Below are 17,334 nucleotides of genomic sequence, written 5' to 3'. Positions count from 1 at the left end.
GTGTGGAATAACCGCATCCTACTGCCATTTCTCTTGTGATAAAAAGTGTCGTTTAGTGTCGCCTCTTCAAATATGATTTTTCCAACTAGTTCATGGGACCCAATCCTGGTCGAAAGCTTTCCCGCATCCAACAGTTGTTTCCATTCAAAATCACTGTCCAAAGTCCTATCCATCATAAGAAATGCTGCGTTTCATATCACGCAACAAGAGAGAATTAGTGCAACTCCGGAAAATTAATGTCATATATTGGAGTGGTTAAACATTAATACCAAGCCCTAAAATATGTTCCATCCACTATTAATTTGCACTTCCAATCAACAATGGTCTACCACACCGAAAAAACAACAATGGTCTAGGAAGAAATATGACTGGTTTTAATAGCGCAGCTCGTGAAGCTAGAAAAATTTCCTGGAGTTTGCATCAAAAGCTTTGGGTTCAAATCCAAGCTTTTACTGGATACATAGTCGAGTTTTTAAGGTTGGTCTTAAATGACAGCAAGATTCTTCTCTGGCTCAGCAAAATTTACCATGCACCCCACCCCAAATAAAGGAACATCCTGCAACTTTAAGGTGTGAAAGATCTAATGCTACAGTTCTTTATGATCGTTTTGTTTTCCTTCAGTCTGAATAAGAAAAAGGCCAAATTTAATCCAATGGAGTTTTGCTAAAATTACGGACTGCAGCCAGCAAGCATAAAAAAGATAAGTAATCCCATCACATTTTCACCAACCCATCGACGAGGCCAGGGTTTGATTTCTTTATAAAGTGCACTACTTTTTAAAGCCTTTGCCTTCGCCACACAGTTGAAGGCATCACCAATAAAGAAAAGCAAAGCCCATCTTTTCAATATAAAGAAAAGATTAACCAAACAAAGCACAAGGAAACACGTAGCGATGCCGAAAGCAAAAGCACTTCAAAATAAAGAGCAAAAAATAAAAAAAATAATAAAAACCCTCGAATTAACAAGGGGGAAATATCTATTCTTCAGTACACCCACAGACCTACAAAAATCTATCTTTTTTTTTCTGTTCTTTTTCTTCATTTTTTGCCCTTTTCCTTTACAATTTCCTTCCCGATCTAATCCCATCCAAATCCGATAGGATGATATCAGCAACGGAACCCTAGGACGGAGCCATCGCCGGCAGAGACTACGACGCGGCAGCCGGCGGTAGCCTCCACGTGGTGCGTGAACAACCACAAGACCCTGACCCTCCCCTTGACCCGCATCCGGGAATCCACCTCCATGCTGCCCCCCGGCGGCGGCACCGCGAGGGGGAAGGAGTCGACGGCGAAGCTGGCGGCCATGTGCTGGGTGCGGCCGCCGTCGATCTGGCCAGCGGGGATGAACATGAAGCCCACCTGGTTGCCGGCGTAGACGACCTGGAGCGTGCTGTCGTAGTGGGAGAAGGAGGCGCGGTTGGGGTTGCGCACCGCCGCGTACTGGGCGAAGGTGAAGCTGACGGTGCCGTTGGCGGCGGAGAATCCCGGGAACCGAACGTCGTCCACCTGGATCTTGGGGTCCCGGGGCCGGAAGAAGACGAGGAAGACCGCCACCAGCGCCGCCGCTACGAGGATTAGGAACACCGTCGCCACCACGCAAGATGCGAGGTTGGTCTTCCCTCCGCCACCGCTCCTCCGCCGGCCCCATCCCTCAGGATATTTGTCCATTGAAGCCCGGCGATCGGAGTTCATTTCTTGGAAATTCCGTCTCCTCTCTCTACTTTTTCCGTCGCCCGGTCCTCTCCGGATTTGTTCGGAGAGAAAGGGATGGGAAGAGAGGAGAGATAAAGGGCGGAGATAACATTTGGTGGGTTTCAGGGGATGTGTTTGTTTTTAACTTTCTACTTTCTACCTTCTAGAGGGGAGTGTACCAGTAGTAGAGTATACTTTTGTTGGTGGGGAGGAGCTTTCCCGGTTGGTGGGCTGCCCGGCCCGGAGGACGGGTGGCACGTGCTGTGCTCGTGATAGTGAATATATAAATATTTTTTTAGTAGTGTTTGATATGTAAAAGATAAAAATAATGTTACATGCAACAGGAAGCAATGGATGGTCCCTTCTAGATTCTGGTGTTGGTGATGGTTCCTAAACTTTTGAAATGGAGAGTTGGTGGGAGAGAGAGAGGATTAGGATGACACTGGTTAGACGATTGTTGCTGTTTTCTTATGTTCTTTTTAAGCTGTCCGGAAGGCTGAGGTCACGCAGCAGGCCATAGGTAGATCATACTCGACATTCCAGCTAAATTATGTATTTCATTGATGTGAATAGAGGATGCTTGGCGTTAGATCGGTAGGTGAAGTTAGGGGATGAGGTTTGGTTGGGATTTGGACAATTGGTCTAGCCTAGAGGAGGCAATAGGCCATATCAGATTTGATTCAGTTCGGATCAGTTTAAGGAATGTCTTGCTGCAAATGCACTCGAGGAATAATGCGTAGATGTGTTGGTTCTAGTTTCTCAAATTTGTATGCCTTGTTTTATCTCAATCAACATGCATAAAAAATATGGAGCACAGTAGTGCAAATAATCGGTTTTTATTATCTTGGTCATTATGATATCGGTATGTATCAATCTAAATCTTTTAATTGGGCTGTCACATTTTACTAGGAGTTTTTTTGAAGTTGATAAATATCAAGTATGCGATATATTTCACTTCCTTTGCCGGGTTTCCTAAGGGCTGATACTAGTTTAAGATTGATAGATTACATAATTATAGATAAGCTTGTATAGAAAGTAAATATTATTGATCAACATAATATGCTGTGCACAAGGTTATTCGACAATCAACATTCTTAGCCACGCGGCAGTCGTAACAATTAATCAGAGAATGGCATAAATCTAGACATATCCACGAAAGAGAAGAATGCAGAGTCCACCATATCCGGGGAGTGGAAGATGCCATAACAGCACCGACGATATCAATCCGGAGAGATCTTACGTATGGTTCTTCCTTGTTTTTAGTCTTGAATTCCTAAAAGAGTTTGTTCTGAAATGCTCACCTGTTATATTTGATTGATACTTTGTCGTGTGCATGCTTGGCTCGGTGCCACATCATCCATCTTGAAAATAGAAGGCCCTCGCACTATCTCCCCACCCTGTAACGGAGATTTCTGGCATCGGCAACTCGTGCGTGATGTTATCATCCTATAAAACTTACAAATCTGTGAAGTTATTCATAATTGCAATATGTTGATTCAAACTTGATAAATATTGAATGGTATTAGATTTATCCTCCATAGGAAGCTTGTACGTGGCATTTATATTCTATACTGCAACACACTGCCTTTTGAACTAATCCCTTGGTTTTAAGTGCCAAGGCAAGCTCCCAATTGACATATACATCAATAAACATGATCCACTATAAGAAGTAGATAGTATTAGATAAAATCATCTGCCATGCATGTAGCATGTAAAATTTATTAATTGTAAAAAAATTATTTACTCGTGATGTATTCAAGAAGCAAATAGAAATCACAAAATTAAGGATGGCATGTAATGTTGTTATATATAATGTTTTGATTTATTGATCTGCACTTTTCTCTTCTTGAAGAGCTTTATCGAATTCAACTTTGCCGAAGGGAGACCTTTCAAGCTGTCCAAATTCTTGGATATGTATTAAGCAATTGAAGCAAGTCCCAGTACAGCACCATACACTGTAGGAAATGTATTTTAAAAAAGATCCTCTAAGAAGACTCATCTGTGCGACCCCCTAGACAACAAAACAAAAGCCTTTGTTGGATGTATGACATCCAAGTACAATTATAAACATCTTCCAACATGCTATAAACAACCAGACAATTTTTTCGGGGAACAAGTGAAACTACTCCAATCCTGCTTTCAAACAAGGTGTAAAAGCAATGCCACGGAAACAACCAAGACAATGAAGGGCAACATCTAAATTACCCGGTTGATCAACTACCACAAAGATTTGTGAAAGTACACTGTAGATAGTGCATAAGAATAGGTGCACCAACTATAGAAAAAGCAAAGTAACAGCACACTTCCAATCTCACAACAGCAAAACCACCAAAATAAGTTCCAAATGAAATCTTTCTTTTTTTTCCCCTTTTTTTCAAGAGAAAGAAAGGAATCGAATTTATTCTGAAAGAATTATCTTTTAATTTGATCTGCAAATAAAAAAATCTAGATACGATATGAATACTGAAAAGGATCAAAAGCTCTTGGTCATCCTCTCCAGCAGGCAACAGGATTGAACCAACCGAGAAAGATGGTAAGAGCTGCAATCAAAAGTTTCAAGAACCTCTCATATCGAGAGCTTGTTATTGACGAATGGAAAAAGGATCATCATACTTACAACCTCCATCATCCACCAAGCAACAACCTGTCCACATACATACACCTATAGCAATTTTATCTGAAGAGTTCATCAAGGTGACGATCCATGATCTCATAGACAGACTCCAGGAATGCAGTTTCACTGGTGCCTGGAAGAACAGAATCCTTTGCTTGGCAGATGATCTCCTCAATCTTGGATTCTTTCTTAAGAGTTTCCCTGCACAAGATGCTCCCGATATCATAGGGTGTAAGCCCTCTTTCTGCACCCTTTTTCAAAAGCATAGTGGAGATGCGCAGAGTGCGAGAGCACTCAAGAGACAGTTTCCAGCCATAGAACCTGAGGAGTGCGATATCTTCTTCAGCATCTAATGATTTTATGTAGTCAATGGTTTCAGAATTGAAAGGCTGGCGAGCCTGGGGCCAATAAAGCCACTCAAAGGTACAATCTTCAAACTGCATTGGCACAGGTATACAATGATAAAGCATATCAATGAAATGAAATAATGTTAAAAAACAACTAAAAAACACATTAATCTCCAAGAAAGAAGACATTTAGGAATGCTAGGATGCTGATGATTATATTTTTCATTGCAGAGAGTTGTCCAAATGTTAAACTCAAGCCAGATTTATAATTTGTGTTGATATAAAGAAAAGAAATGTACTACAGTAGCCTCCCATGACTAATCAAGGCATAGATTCTAATGCTGACGAATTCATATGAAATGGAATGAAATTATGTAACTCTTGTTGAGAACAAAGTAATATTATAATCTGGAAATTAAAAAGAGCCCAACCATGGAGTTTAATGTGTTCAGATTTTTTTCTTTTTTTTAAAAAAGAAAGGTAAAGCCTCCATTGGATCTCACCTGAGCCACCTCATCTATCCTCCCAAGGATATGTTTGGATCACATCAGTCTGTCTTCCAGTTCTCAAGTATTTTTCAATCACGCATTCAGAAAAAAAATTCTAAAAGATCATTTTAACTAAAGATCAATTGAAATTTAGTTCTCGGCTCATCACCATTAAAATTAATCTCAAGAATGAAAAACAGGGTACATAAATGGTTACTGTCACAAAGAAACTGCACATGAAAATGAAGATAAACAAATTAAGGACAGGCAGCAGAAAAAAGTGTAGAATAGATGAAGGTGGAGGCACACTAATACTTGGGGTGGGAGGTGCAAATTCAGATATTTTTTAATATATTCTTCTTTTAGTACTACAAATCCAATTCCCTCTCCCCTCCCTCCATCTCCTCCCAGGAGGCACCCGCAAGAAATTCAGAAGATCCAATTGCCCCCCTATAAATTTGGAAGTAAATCATCTTGCTGCAATTCCTTTTTGAGATATATTTCCATAATAAGCATCCATATCTTTTCAAGAAATTAATAAGCATCCATATCACTTTGTTTTCCCGAGAGCCCACTTAATATGGAGAACACATATCACTTAAAAATCTCTTTCCATAAAAGCCTAGCTAACTGGATAGGTGCACACAGTAATTAGGGCTCCAAAGCATTCTAAAAATTTTAATTTTCTGAAAAATACTTGAATTGTAGAAAAGAAAGAAAAAAGGGAAACCCCAACATTTCGTCTTTCACACTGGTCCAGAACATATGGAAAAAAAAACTAGTTTTTGCGAGGTGCGGACCACCCTGAATTTGTTCCAACATGCAAAACTCCTGGATTTTTCCTCCACGCGCAAACTTCCCTGCTTATGGTGGGTGCATGTGGAAAGTTCTTCCTATTTGTTCTCCCCTCCATGCATATAACTCGTGACCATATTTAAATCCAGAAAGCATTTATAGAGATAAAACTCTCTCTCTCTCTTCTTGGGTGGTGCTGTAATTGGGGTCAATAGTTTTGAAGAAGTTGGCTTTTGGTGACATCATGGAAATATTTTTCCCTCAATAAATATAAAGTTTGAAGTTTTGATTTTGTTGTAGCTAACAAGTGCAATTATAAGATAATTGCATAAATGAATGTTTCAATAAATTGTTGTTGATATATAGGAGATTCTAATATATTTATGAAAGCACAAAAGCATGAAACGATTATTTTTTGATGGAAAAATACTTAAATAAAAAATTAAATCTTTAATCAAATTTACAAAAATAGCATATGTTTATTTATAGGCAATTTGATTCCCTTGAGGAATGTATCTTGGCTCTTCCCCTAAGAATAGTATGAGTAAAAGCTAGAAAAGACAAGGAAACCATAAACAGGCAATATGCAAACAAAAACTATGGGAAGGATATTGGAGATACATTATGCATGGATGGTCAAACACACTTTATGAAAGGGACAATCTAGAGACAGATTGGATGAAATATATAGTTTCACCATATATACTAAATTAGAATATTTTACTTGATCATTCCATATATTATGTCCACAAAATCATATGCATAAAGGGAACCAGACATGATGAGAAATAAAACCCAACTCAATTAAATACAACTGAGTACAAGGTGAAGCTATCATGAATAATACTTCCTAACAAACATGAGAGTAAATATTAAGAAGTTTCTTGATGCATTTCCGTTAAAAGCATAAAATTGGTGGTAAGAAATACAAAAGACAAAAAGGCACTACCCCAAAAAAGTGGTCTCCAAGCATGAAAACAGAATGAAGTATCCTCAAGCAATTACTAGCTTAATCATAATATTTACTTAACATCATTTTCAATATCTAAAAAACACGAAAAAAGAGAAATACATAAACACAATTTTCAAACTCTGGTATGGAACAAACGAAATAGCATTTACTTACATTCTCAGGCAAGCAGTATCCATGATCGATTGGAACCAGCATGAACTGCCCTTCTTCTCCCTCCTTGTAAAACAGTATATTGCCAGCATGTCGATCAGCATTTGCTAATCTTATATCCAACACACAGATCTTGTGCACCTCCTCTACCGGGAATGCATGAGGCCCCATATCCTCACAGCTCCCATAGTTCTTCACAAACATCTGCAAGGATCCAATCTTGTAGTTCTTGGAGCCATGCCCATTAGGATGATTAAATCTCTCATACAAGCACCGCACCATTACTGTTGGAGGAACACCAGCAAAGCCAACTTCCTCACTGGAGCGGTGCCCACCAATAGGGTGGTCAAGGATGTATGCCGCAACCTCCCTTAGTGCACCCTCGCCTACCCGTGTCCCCCTCTTCAAGCCTTCACCATCTGATGACAAAGGAAGTCCTCGAGGATTATTCTCAGCCATCGGTTCTTCATCAATTGGCTTAAAAACAGCAATATATTTGTGACCTGAGACATCCTGCATAAAGTACACTCCCCCTGAGCCTTCCGAAGACAACACTGGAGCATTACCCTTCTCCAACCCAGCTAATGTAGATTTAACCAGATCTATGATCACCAGAGACAATTCAACTTTGGGATTAATGACCAATGGCTCAATCCAAGCACCTCTATCTGGTGGCTTCCTAGCAACTATCTGAAGGTTATCAACCCCCTTGTTATCCTCTGCATCATGTGCAACTATAGACAGCTCGAAATCCTTGTTAACTGGCTTAGCCCTAATTTTAGCTGATTTACGGATCAGCAAATGGATAACAGCATCATTGTTTTTACAAACGTCATCAACCAGTTGACGATCATTAAGCTCCTCATCATCACAGATGAGCTTCTGATTCTCGAGATTGCAAAAATCGTTACCCTTCTTAGCAATCAGCTGTTTGATGTAACCTATGTTCCGGCTCCGCTCGACTTGGAATTCAAATTTCTTCCCACAGGTAGTTTTCACAGTAATGGCACGGAGATCGCTGAGTCGGATGACAAGGTGGAGAACATTCCCATCAGTGACTCCATAGTCCCGCACGAGGCTGTTGTTACGAGACAACTCCCTGCCATCAAACACCAGCTTCTGCTTCTTTACCATAAAGCCTTTACATGTCTGGATCCTAAGCTTCACGGAGGTGATCGAATCGGACTCAAGAACCCGCATGGGGGTCACCGAAGAACCCGGGACGGCGAGGTAGATCAGAATGGACTCGGGCGAGCAATGCGGCGATCTACTACCGTCGAACCGGATGGGGGAGAGGGCCGCATCTTCCCGGATGGGGTTGAGAGCAACGCCGGCGGAAGACATCTTCGTTCTCTAAGGGGGAACACAAGGAATCCTAGCTAGAAAAAAGGCGAGATTTTTCTTCTATTAAACGCAAGAACCACCATGGATTATGATCTCCTCCTCCTTCTCTGGGCCAAATCTTACCCAGTCCTGCAAACACATCAAACCCATCAAGGAATGGAATCAAACCCTAGATATCCCTATCATAAAATACCCCTTTCTGCCCAGAGATCAGCAATCAAAACCTAGCAAGAGACTAGCGATTCACGCAAGAAGCACACCAGGTAGGCAGAAGGATCAGGGTTTCAAAGCAAGAGATTTATCGAAAAGATTAGAACACAGCGTGGGATTCTTTCAACCAACAAAAAGAAAAAGAGAAAACATCGAGCAATTGAAGAGGAGAAGAAGATTGAACCGGCAAGGAGGATTCTTACCAAAAGGGAAGAGTGGCGATTAGATGTAGAGGGTTTCTAAGGGTGGCATTAGGTTTCGATCGGGTTCTCCTTCCGCTCTTCGTTCGAAAGGCCCGAGTTTTTTCCTTCTTCGAGTTTCCTTTCGCTCTCCTTGATTTTTTTTTTTCCAATAAATGAGCGGAGACGAAGACATGGTCTGAGACGCCGGGCTTATATACGCCTGGACAAGGCACTAATGGCACGCCCGCCATTGAAGGCGTTCGGTGGACGAAACGGCAGTTTCTTGGAAGGCAGCTTCCAAGAAGAAGCTTGGTCGGTATAATGACCATTATGCCCCTAATTTATACTAAGGTAGAAGGCACGAAGCCTTGACGATATTAGCCGTTGCTTCGGACTGTACGTTTAAGGTATGTAAGAATATTTATTTTTTAAATAATATTTGTATATTTTTTTTCAAAATATTGATTTAATTTTTTTTGTTTAGTTTTTAATGAAAAATTAGATTTTTTTTTTTAATTCCAGTCTGCGATTCTTATTGCAAGCAAACATAATTTTAATATAAATGTAACTAGGAAAGAACTTTTCACATTAAAAATTAGACAATTAGGTTTACCATAATTTATAAAAATATGTAAAATTTTATTAAAATATATTAATATTAAATAAATCATAAGATTTGGTTAGAATATACTAAAACTCTTGTCCAAAGTGATATGTGATTATCTCTATAACTAATTGCAAAGGTCTCATAAAGAAATTTCACGGTCAATTGTTATCGAACATCATTGATGCTTTTAATTTTATATAAAATATTATATTTTAATTAACAATTTAACTTGAGTTAATCTTAACATTTCGATTTTTTTTTTTTTCGATAAACATTCAAAAGCAAATGATTAATATGTAAATATAAATTATCATTCCAAGATATACTAAACAGACTTGATTATACATTAATGTCTTGACGTGAAGCTAGTTGTGTATTTTAACATGGTTTCTTTTTCTTGAACATAGTAGATATAAACTGATTGCATGTTTGCCGTCCAATCCAAAATCTTTTATTTGGTACAGCTGGCTAGCTAGCTAGCTAGCGAGAATGTCGGTTTATTAATTTTTTTTTGGTACGAAACATTTTTTTATTAAAAAAACAGAAAGCAAAATTTTTGGAAGTTTGAAGGGGACCACGCGTTTGTGCCTTTACAAATGTTGGTGCAGCTTATGCCTTCTCCTTTCCCTGGTCCTAACTTGATCCTGGAAACTGGGAAAGCTTGCAAGGGGAATTTTACACACCTACGTTCCCTTTGGATCTCTTTCGCTAACATTTGGTCATGGATACTTCAGTCAGGCCGTTGTGCCTTTTACTCCAATCGATCAAACATTCATCCCTGACAGTCCTAAACTACCCAAGTAGCTACATAATTTTTTGTGGGCTTACGTGGTCAACTCCCATAAAAGACAAGTTGACATTTACAAACGGTACTCTCTAATTGGTTCAGGTCAAAGACTCAAAGTAGATGGCAGATCTAGACTAGATCCAGCCTGCTGACACTGATAAAAGCCCCCAACATTGGCAACAATCCAGAAACCTATTTGGATGCCTGACCATCCCGTTCGCATGATCTCATCCGCATCTACGCAAAGGAAGCAATAGTTCCATGCTCGGGTTTTTGGGAACCCGCATTTTTGCATCAGAATGCATTTGTAACCACACGGAAAGGATCAACCAATCAACACAGAAGATAAACATGAATCTAGCTGGATTCCAACAAAACTACCTCAAGATCCCAAAACACTGCTAAAATTTGACTTTATGCCAAGCACAAGTGACGGTTGTTTTCAAGAAAAGTTTATGACAGCAAATTTATCACTCTAAATTCTGAAAGCTATTCTTTTATTGAAAAAATTAAAGGATTTCGGGCTCCTGATTCAACAATAGAGGAGATACTACTTGACTCTGTTCTTCAGATACAAGTAATTTAATCCAAGCACTTAAAACAGCGGAAAGAAAGAAAAACCTACAGCTTCCTTCACAAGTTCCTCTCTACAAACTCCCAAATCCTCTCTTCCATATAAACACGGTCCCGAAGCCGCCGGGGCATGTGCCGCTCATCTGGAAAAAGCAAAAGCTCGTATGGCTTACCAGCAGCGATCAGCGAGTTCACAAGCCTAGCTGTGTGCCTGAAATGAACATTCTCATCGATCATGCCGTGAACAAGCAGCAGCTTGCCTTTGATCTTGTGCACATGGTGCATGATGGAGCCATATTCATAAGCATCAGGATTCTCTGTAGGCAAGCCCATGTACTTCTCTGTGTAGAATGTATCATACCCATCCCATGCAGTCACAGGAGCACCTGAGACTGCACAACGGAATGTACCAGGAAACCTTGCTAGGCTCATGGCAGAGAGGAAGCCACCATAACTCCAGCCATAAAGACCAATATGGCCAGCTTTGGCTAGACCTTGCTTTATAAGCCACTCTGCACCAGTGAGCTGATCTTCTGCATCTACACGACCAATGTTATGTTTTAAATGGCCCTCAAACTTCAATCCTCGTCTTGCAGTCCCTCGGTTATCTAGCTGCCAATGCAAAATTCTAATTAGTTCGCTTGCTGAAGCTCGAACAATTTGCATGAAAATGAAATCGCATTGAAACTAGCACTTACATATTACACACACACACAATATGCATAACTAGTAAGGAAGTAGGAACATGAATCATTAACCTCGGTAAATCTAAAATTTCACATTAAATTCTGAAACAACAGAAAAGGTGGTAACATTGGTATCTAAAAGAATTCTCAGTTAAGGAAACTAACTTTACCAATATTGGAAACATGAACTTGATGAACACAGGAAAAATCTTTAACAACTGATAAGCTTAAGATGCATCATCTTTTCTGATAGATATGTACCAGAACAATAAAGAAACACAAGGTTGCATCAGCTGACAATAAAGTAGTAAGCAGGCTTACCTTCCACACTAAAATCCCCTTGTTTCGTAGGTACTGAGCTCTCATGTCAACCGTATTGATCCATGAATCATATACAAGTTGGACACTTGGACCGCCATAGACACTGATTAATGTTTTATAAGGAGGTGGCCCAAACTTTTTTGCATCAGGCTTATACAGAGCCCCATATAAAGCAGTACCATCCTTTGCTGATATTTGAACAATCTCTGGTGACAAAAGTGGAAGCATTTTAAATCGCGGAATGTTAAGTGGCTGCTCGTATAGAGGCATAATTATGCTTCCATCATGCAAAGAACAAAGAAAAACCCTAGGTGGCGTATTCAAAGAGTCGTGGACATCAATGAACCTCTGCATCTGATGATCAAGAATCACTGCATGTCTTCCATTCCCACGAGTCAACCTTCGAGGGGGTTGCAAGGGAAGGTTATGATCAGGAAATAAGTTTGCACAGTATAAATTAGCTTCCAATGGTCCATCCATGGTACCAGTGAAGTAGACAAGCCCAGCATTCTCATTCGCACCAGCAATTTGTTCGACCATCCAATCACCTTGAGTGATAGGTCCCACCAAAGCTCCATGCTTGTCATGAAGATATAGATGTCTAAAGCCAGTCTTGTCACTGGCCCAAATAAAACCCCCAGAAAACTCACTCCTTCCTTTGTCCAAAGGTGTGAAACAGTCATGTAATGTGATCCAAATATCCTGCTCTTCTACTAGTAAATCTTCCCTCTGACCTGTCTCAATATCAAACTTGAGAACCTTTAATTTGGAGTGAGACCTGTTGAGAACCTGAGCTGTGAGAGAATTATCAGGCATCCAATTCACTCTGGCTAGATATTCTTCATCATCATTGTCCTTTTCCTGCGCTCCACAAAGAAGATCCATCCAAGTAACCTCTCCTCCTAAAGCAGGAACAATTCCAAGTCGAACTTTGACATTAGCTGCTCCAGCAAAAGGGTATGCATGGTCCTCTTGTGCATCTGAACCAACAGAATTTTTACCCTGGTGCATAATTCTAAAAAAAGGTATCTCAGATGAATCAAGTTCAGTGAATGCGATGTATTTGCTGTCAGGCGACCACCAGAACCCTGTCTTTCGATCCATCTCCTCCTATAGTTATTAAACAGATTGCAATAAAATGAAAAATTAATATAACTGTGGGCATCTAATTACATAAATACATGAATACCTAGATAGAAACAGAGAGTGTACCTGTGCAATATATTCAGCAAGACCATGAGTCTGAAAAGACAAAACAGATCATCTGTCAGATTCTGTAAGTAAATGAAGATCGGTCATCAAAAGCTTGGCATGTAGAAAAAGACCTTTAATTATCAGAGGCACATTTTCAACTAAACTGGAATGTGCATACACCTAAACTATTTCAGAAAATTTGACTCCAAATAGTGGAGATAAGCTTTGATAATTAGGGTTTTTGTTATTAGGGCTATCATTTACCATTTGGATGTACTTCAGTGGCATTTTTCATAAACATCAATGCATGTCCAAACGTGTTCAGAGGCGAAGACAAAAGAATGTATATTTAAATTAAGCTTTTGGATTTCTTTACTTAGCTAAGGGATTAGTTTGAGACACATCTATACCCATATAAGCATCCATCCTGCAAGATTCTTCTAGTTTTTTTTTTTTTTTTTTTTTTAATGAAACAAAATCTTAAAATAATACTATACCTTCTACCTTTTCTTTGCTACCTTTTGACCAACTAGCTTATTAAAAGTACAGCACAAAATTAAGCACATGTAAGCAATACCAGGAATTTGGAAATAGACATAAATGTCCTTGACTTAGACTTCATATGGACCAGTTTTGTGATGAACGAAAAGCTAGACAAAGCCATCATTGGATTCCCTCCACCTCCCCCACCCCCCCCCCCCCCCCCAAACAAAACACCCAACCAAAAAAAGGAAAAAAAGCAATCCTCTTTTCTTTTCTTGTCAATGATTAATTGTAGATGTTTCATACATGAACGCATGCATGCAATGATCCACAACCCAAAGATGACTGTATGGTCATGTTGCCCCATTCCATATTTTTCAGAAGTCAAAGACTCTACAACTCACTCTCATCTCTAACACCAACACTTGGGGTTTTTTGACTCCATCTCATGTTTTGCTCTATCCCTTTTTTGTAATCTTTTATCCTTTTACTTCTCTTTAAATAAATTGGGTGACTTTGCCTCCCCTTACACCGAAAAAGTCTAACTAAATTCTAAATATCGAAAATATTATAAAGCTAAACCTCCAAACCTTTTAGTCCTAAAAGAAGACTTTCAATACAAGCAGCTAGACTCCAATATATCGATCTTTTGAAGAGAAAAGAAAAGATCCATATTAGTAACATTCTAAATTAACAGTCATTAGAATAGATACACACACAGAGCAATAACACTTTCAATTTTCAAGACAATCTACCATTTTTTATGATATGAAGATGGTTAAATATGATGTTCACTTTTAAATTCCATATGCCTCTCCCACACCTCTCTAGCTCTCCACATCTTATATCCTTTTCCAACCCTCTACCACCATCATTACGAGTTCATTGTCCATTATACCTCCAAAAACCTGTAACTCCTCTCCGATCTCCATATCATAACCACATCCAAACCAAATATAGCACCCTTCAATTTAGATCAAATCTCAATTAATCAAAGCCCCGAAAGTAGCGTGTCAACTGACTAAGCCTACCTCAAGGCTAGAACTACAAGGCCTAGGCCTGGAGCTTGCCCTAGTTTCAGCTCTTTGTCAGGTCAGGCTAGGCTCAGAATTAGGCATGGTTAGATTTTCTTAAAGTTCAAGCTCCAATCCCATCCTCAACTGATCCCTACATTAACTTCTTAGGTTCAAACCTAACCTGAAAGCCTAATTTCTGAGCCTAGGATGCTATTTATTTCAATCTAAATCTTCATTTTGACCAAGGCAGCCTAGTCCATGGAAACTCCTCCTTCTCAGCAGTTCTCTCTGTTGATCCCATTCTACCATATTAGTTGTCAGACATGTTGAGCAAATCTATCTAACAAAAAAGGAATGATGATGGGGGAGGGGGGGGGGGGGGGGGAGGTTTTAGAAATGGAAGAAGAAGGTTCTAAAAATGTTAACGGATAAAAGAAGGGGAAGGTTTTAAAAAAATGGAAGAGGGGAATGACTTTTGAAGCGAGTTGGAAAGAGTGACCAACCATCTCAGATCAACTCTAGTGAAGTACTCTGCTAACATTATGTGCTGGAAGGGTGAGAATCTTATCGAGGTGAGCCCAAACCAGCTCTCATCTATACAAACTTTCAGCAAATGGTGAAGTAGGTCAATGACAACTAGTTACCCAATAATTTTCATGCACACCTCTCAAAGCAGCAGGTAACACTGTTCCAATCAGATATAGAAGTACAAATATGTAAAAGAAACTTATTGTATGTTGCTAAAAAGTCTCATATCCTTCCACCATACCCAAGACATCTCATCATTATTGTGCGTGACCTAGTAACTGCTTTCAATGGCATCTCTTCTAGAAAGATAATGCTCAAAAAGATGCTACCGTACTTTAGATAAGACAATATTCTTTAACTAGCTAGTAGGGAAGGTATTCTGCTAGCACTGTGACCTTTCATGCAAGATGATCGGTTAGACTACTTGATTGTTTTAGGTTTTGTAGTGAAATTTAGTCATACACAATTTTTTCAATAGAAAACAAAAGATTTTGGAATTCAAATCCAGAATTAATGCAATTGAAGTTACAAAATTTCTAATGGTGCATCCCTAATATATTGCAAATGTAGTTATAAAGGAAATCAATTTATGTGATGCAATACAACAAAATGCGGGTATAGTGCTTGTATGGACCGATGTTATATTCCAAGTGGGCTATCACTTTTAGAGCTGCTTAAAAAAATAAAAGTAACCTTCTTGTACTTAATGAGAACAAATAAAACAAGCAATATGAGTTTGCACAAACTAAAGGTTACGGTAAACATAGCATACATTAGAAACTGTTGAAATCAAACGAACGTCTCACCTTTCCATTTTCTTTTGCACCAAATGTCACTTGTTTAGCTTCGCCATCAGACAAATTCAAGACATGAAGCTCATCATCTCTCACAAACGCAAGCATGCTTCCATCTGGAGACAGGTGCGGGTCAATGATTGGTGAACCAGCTCCGCTATGCAGCTTGAGCTCTGGTTCTGAGCCACATACATCCTGGAAATAGACCTGTTCAAAAAGCTAAGATTCACTTAATATCCCATCCTACGCTGGAAATAAGATTCCTGATTACATCAATAATACCCAACATACAAACACAGATTCCCACTTTTGCAACCATTGCATCCCAAAATCAATCTTGACTACACTTAACCTGATATCCAACAAATCAAATAAGCGAATAGGGAGGGAAAAAAAGGAATAAAAAGAATCAGAGTACGAAAGATTCGAACTTTTGCAAACATTATATCCCAAGAAAAGGTTTTGATTTCACTTAACTTGACATCCAACTAATCAAATAATCGAACAGATGGGGAAAGGAATAAAGAGAATCGAAGTACGAACCCCAGCAGGCAAGGGCACCATGATGGTAGGCTTTCCTGGCAGAAAGCAAGAAGAGGACGGGGACCTGGCCCTCCACTCATAGCGAGTAACTCCCAGCCCCCTCTCCCTCGACCTCTCTCGCCTCAGCTTCTCCTCCGCCGATAGATTACTCTCGTCGAGCCCCCCGCCGTCGGGAGGGCTAAAAATCAAGTCTTGCTTCCGGGATGCGATGTCAAAGGCGTATACTTTCCGGTAGAGGGTACCGTCGGGGCTAAAGAGGTACGAAATCAGGCGGTCGTCGGGGCTGAAGCTGATCGAGGAGGGGGCAACGTAGCCCGGCAGCGGGTACTGCACGATCTCCTCCACAGGGAAGCGGAACGAGTCGTCGTTGGCGTCGGTGAGGGGCATCTCGTCGTCGAGTCTCGGCTTCTTCCTGGCTATCTTGTTGTCCTCCTCGTCTGCCGACTTGAGCGCTTGCATCAGATAGACAGGTGGCGGCGGCGGAGGAACTCTAACGCTAAAGATCTGGCGGAGGCGATCTGATCGGAGGGAGGAGATCTAGAGCGCCCCCCTCCCGTTCTTCCACTTCCTCCTCCAGTCCACGGATTCGATATATTTAAAACAAAAAATAAAATAAAATAAAATAAAATAATCTTATGTTTAGTATAAAAATATTACAAGGAATGAAGGGGGATTCTTGCACGTGGATTGATTGAGTGGTGATAGATCTCACGAAGCGGTGATGTTTCAGATAAAAGGAGGATGATGGATGGGTGGCAAATCTGCTTCAGAGTTGCACGGTTTTAGCCTTGGAAAAAAAATGGCCGGAGTAGAGGGGCCGGGACTATTTTTTGTTTGCCCCGTTTTGTTGGTTGATGTGGACCACGGGAAAGAAAACCTATAGATATCTCCTTTGCAGTATGGATCACTGTGATATGCACCGAGGTGTCCCCTTCTAAGAATGTATTGCGACTTAAGTGTACCTATCTATGGATCATCATTCTCCTACATTCTAGATGCAGTGGGTGC

General features: G+C 40.0%; 3 protein-coding genes across 3 annotated transcripts; all 3 read right to left on the bottom strand.

Moving 5' to 3' along the window:
• Positions 1-941: 941 nt before the first annotated feature.
• LOC105048342 (uncharacterized) lies at positions 942-1,928 on the bottom strand. The gene has a single exon (XM_010927633.4). The coding sequence runs from the start codon at positions 1,689-1,691 to the stop codon at positions 1,107-1,109; it is 585 nt and encodes a 194-aa protein (XP_010925935.1). The 5' UTR covers positions 1,692-1,928; the 3' UTR covers positions 942-1,106.
• Positions 1,929-4,244: 2,316 nt separating this feature from the next.
• Positions 4,245-9,039, bottom strand: LOC105048343 (phosphatidylinositol 4-kinase gamma 4). Its single transcript, XM_010927635.2, has 3 exons — positions 8,816-9,039; positions 7,062-8,531; positions 4,245-4,742 (listed from the first exon to the last, which is right to left on the bottom strand). The coding sequence occupies exons 2-3, from the start codon at positions 8,400-8,402 to the stop codon at positions 4,365-4,367; spliced, it is 1,719 nt and encodes a 572-aa protein (XP_010925937.1). The 5' UTR covers positions 8,403-8,531; positions 8,816-9,039; the 3' UTR covers positions 4,245-4,364.
• A 1,615-nt stretch (positions 9,040-10,654) lies between these two features.
• LOC105048344 (uncharacterized) lies at positions 10,655-16,910 on the bottom strand. The gene is made up of 5 exons (XM_010927636.4): positions 16,327-16,910; positions 15,796-15,990; positions 12,981-13,010; positions 11,769-12,878; positions 10,655-11,373 (listed from the first exon to the last, which is right to left on the bottom strand). The coding sequence occupies exons 1-5, from the start codon at positions 16,783-16,785 to the stop codon at positions 10,822-10,824; spliced, it is 2,346 nt and encodes a 781-aa protein (XP_010925938.1). The 5' UTR covers positions 16,786-16,910; the 3' UTR covers positions 10,655-10,821.
• Between the last annotated feature and the right edge of the window lie 424 nt (positions 16,911-17,334).

The sequence above is a fragment of the Elaeis guineensis genome, chromosome 7 (genome assembly GCF_000442705.2).
Source record: "Elaeis guineensis isolate ETL-2024a chromosome 7, EG11, whole genome shotgun sequence".
NCBI lineage: Eukaryota > Viridiplantae > Streptophyta > Magnoliopsida > Arecales > Arecaceae > Elaeis > Elaeis guineensis.
Note: the sequence above shows the minus strand (reverse complement) of the source record. Positions and strands in the feature narration are given on the sequence as shown.

Excerpts from the sequence above, each read along its gene's own strand:
- LOC105048342 (XM_010927633.4), bottom strand. The coding sequence starts at position 1,691 with ATGAACTCCGATCGCCGGGCTTCAATGGACAAATATCCTGAGGGATGG.
- LOC105048343 (XM_010927635.2), bottom strand. The coding sequence starts at position 8,402 with ATGTCTTCCGCCGGCGTTGCTCTCAACCCCATCCGGGAAGATGCGGCC. Across the intron at positions 4,743-7,061 it reads GATACTGCTTGCCTGAGAAT|TTTGAAGATTGTACCTTTGA; the intron begins GTAAGTAAATGC and ends GTGCCAATGCAG.
- LOC105048344 (XM_010927636.4), bottom strand. The coding sequence starts at position 16,785 with ATGCAAGCGCTCAAGTCGGCAGACGAGGAGGACAACAAGATAGCCAGG. Across the intron at positions 13,011-15,795 it reads GTGCAAAAGAAAATGGAAAG|ACTCATGGTCTTGCTGAATA; the intron begins GTGAGACGTTCG and ends TTGTCTTTTCAG. Across the intron at positions 12,879-12,980 it reads TTGCTGAATATATTGCACAG|GAGGAGATGGATCGAAAGAC; the intron begins GTACACTCTCTG and ends TAATAACTATAG.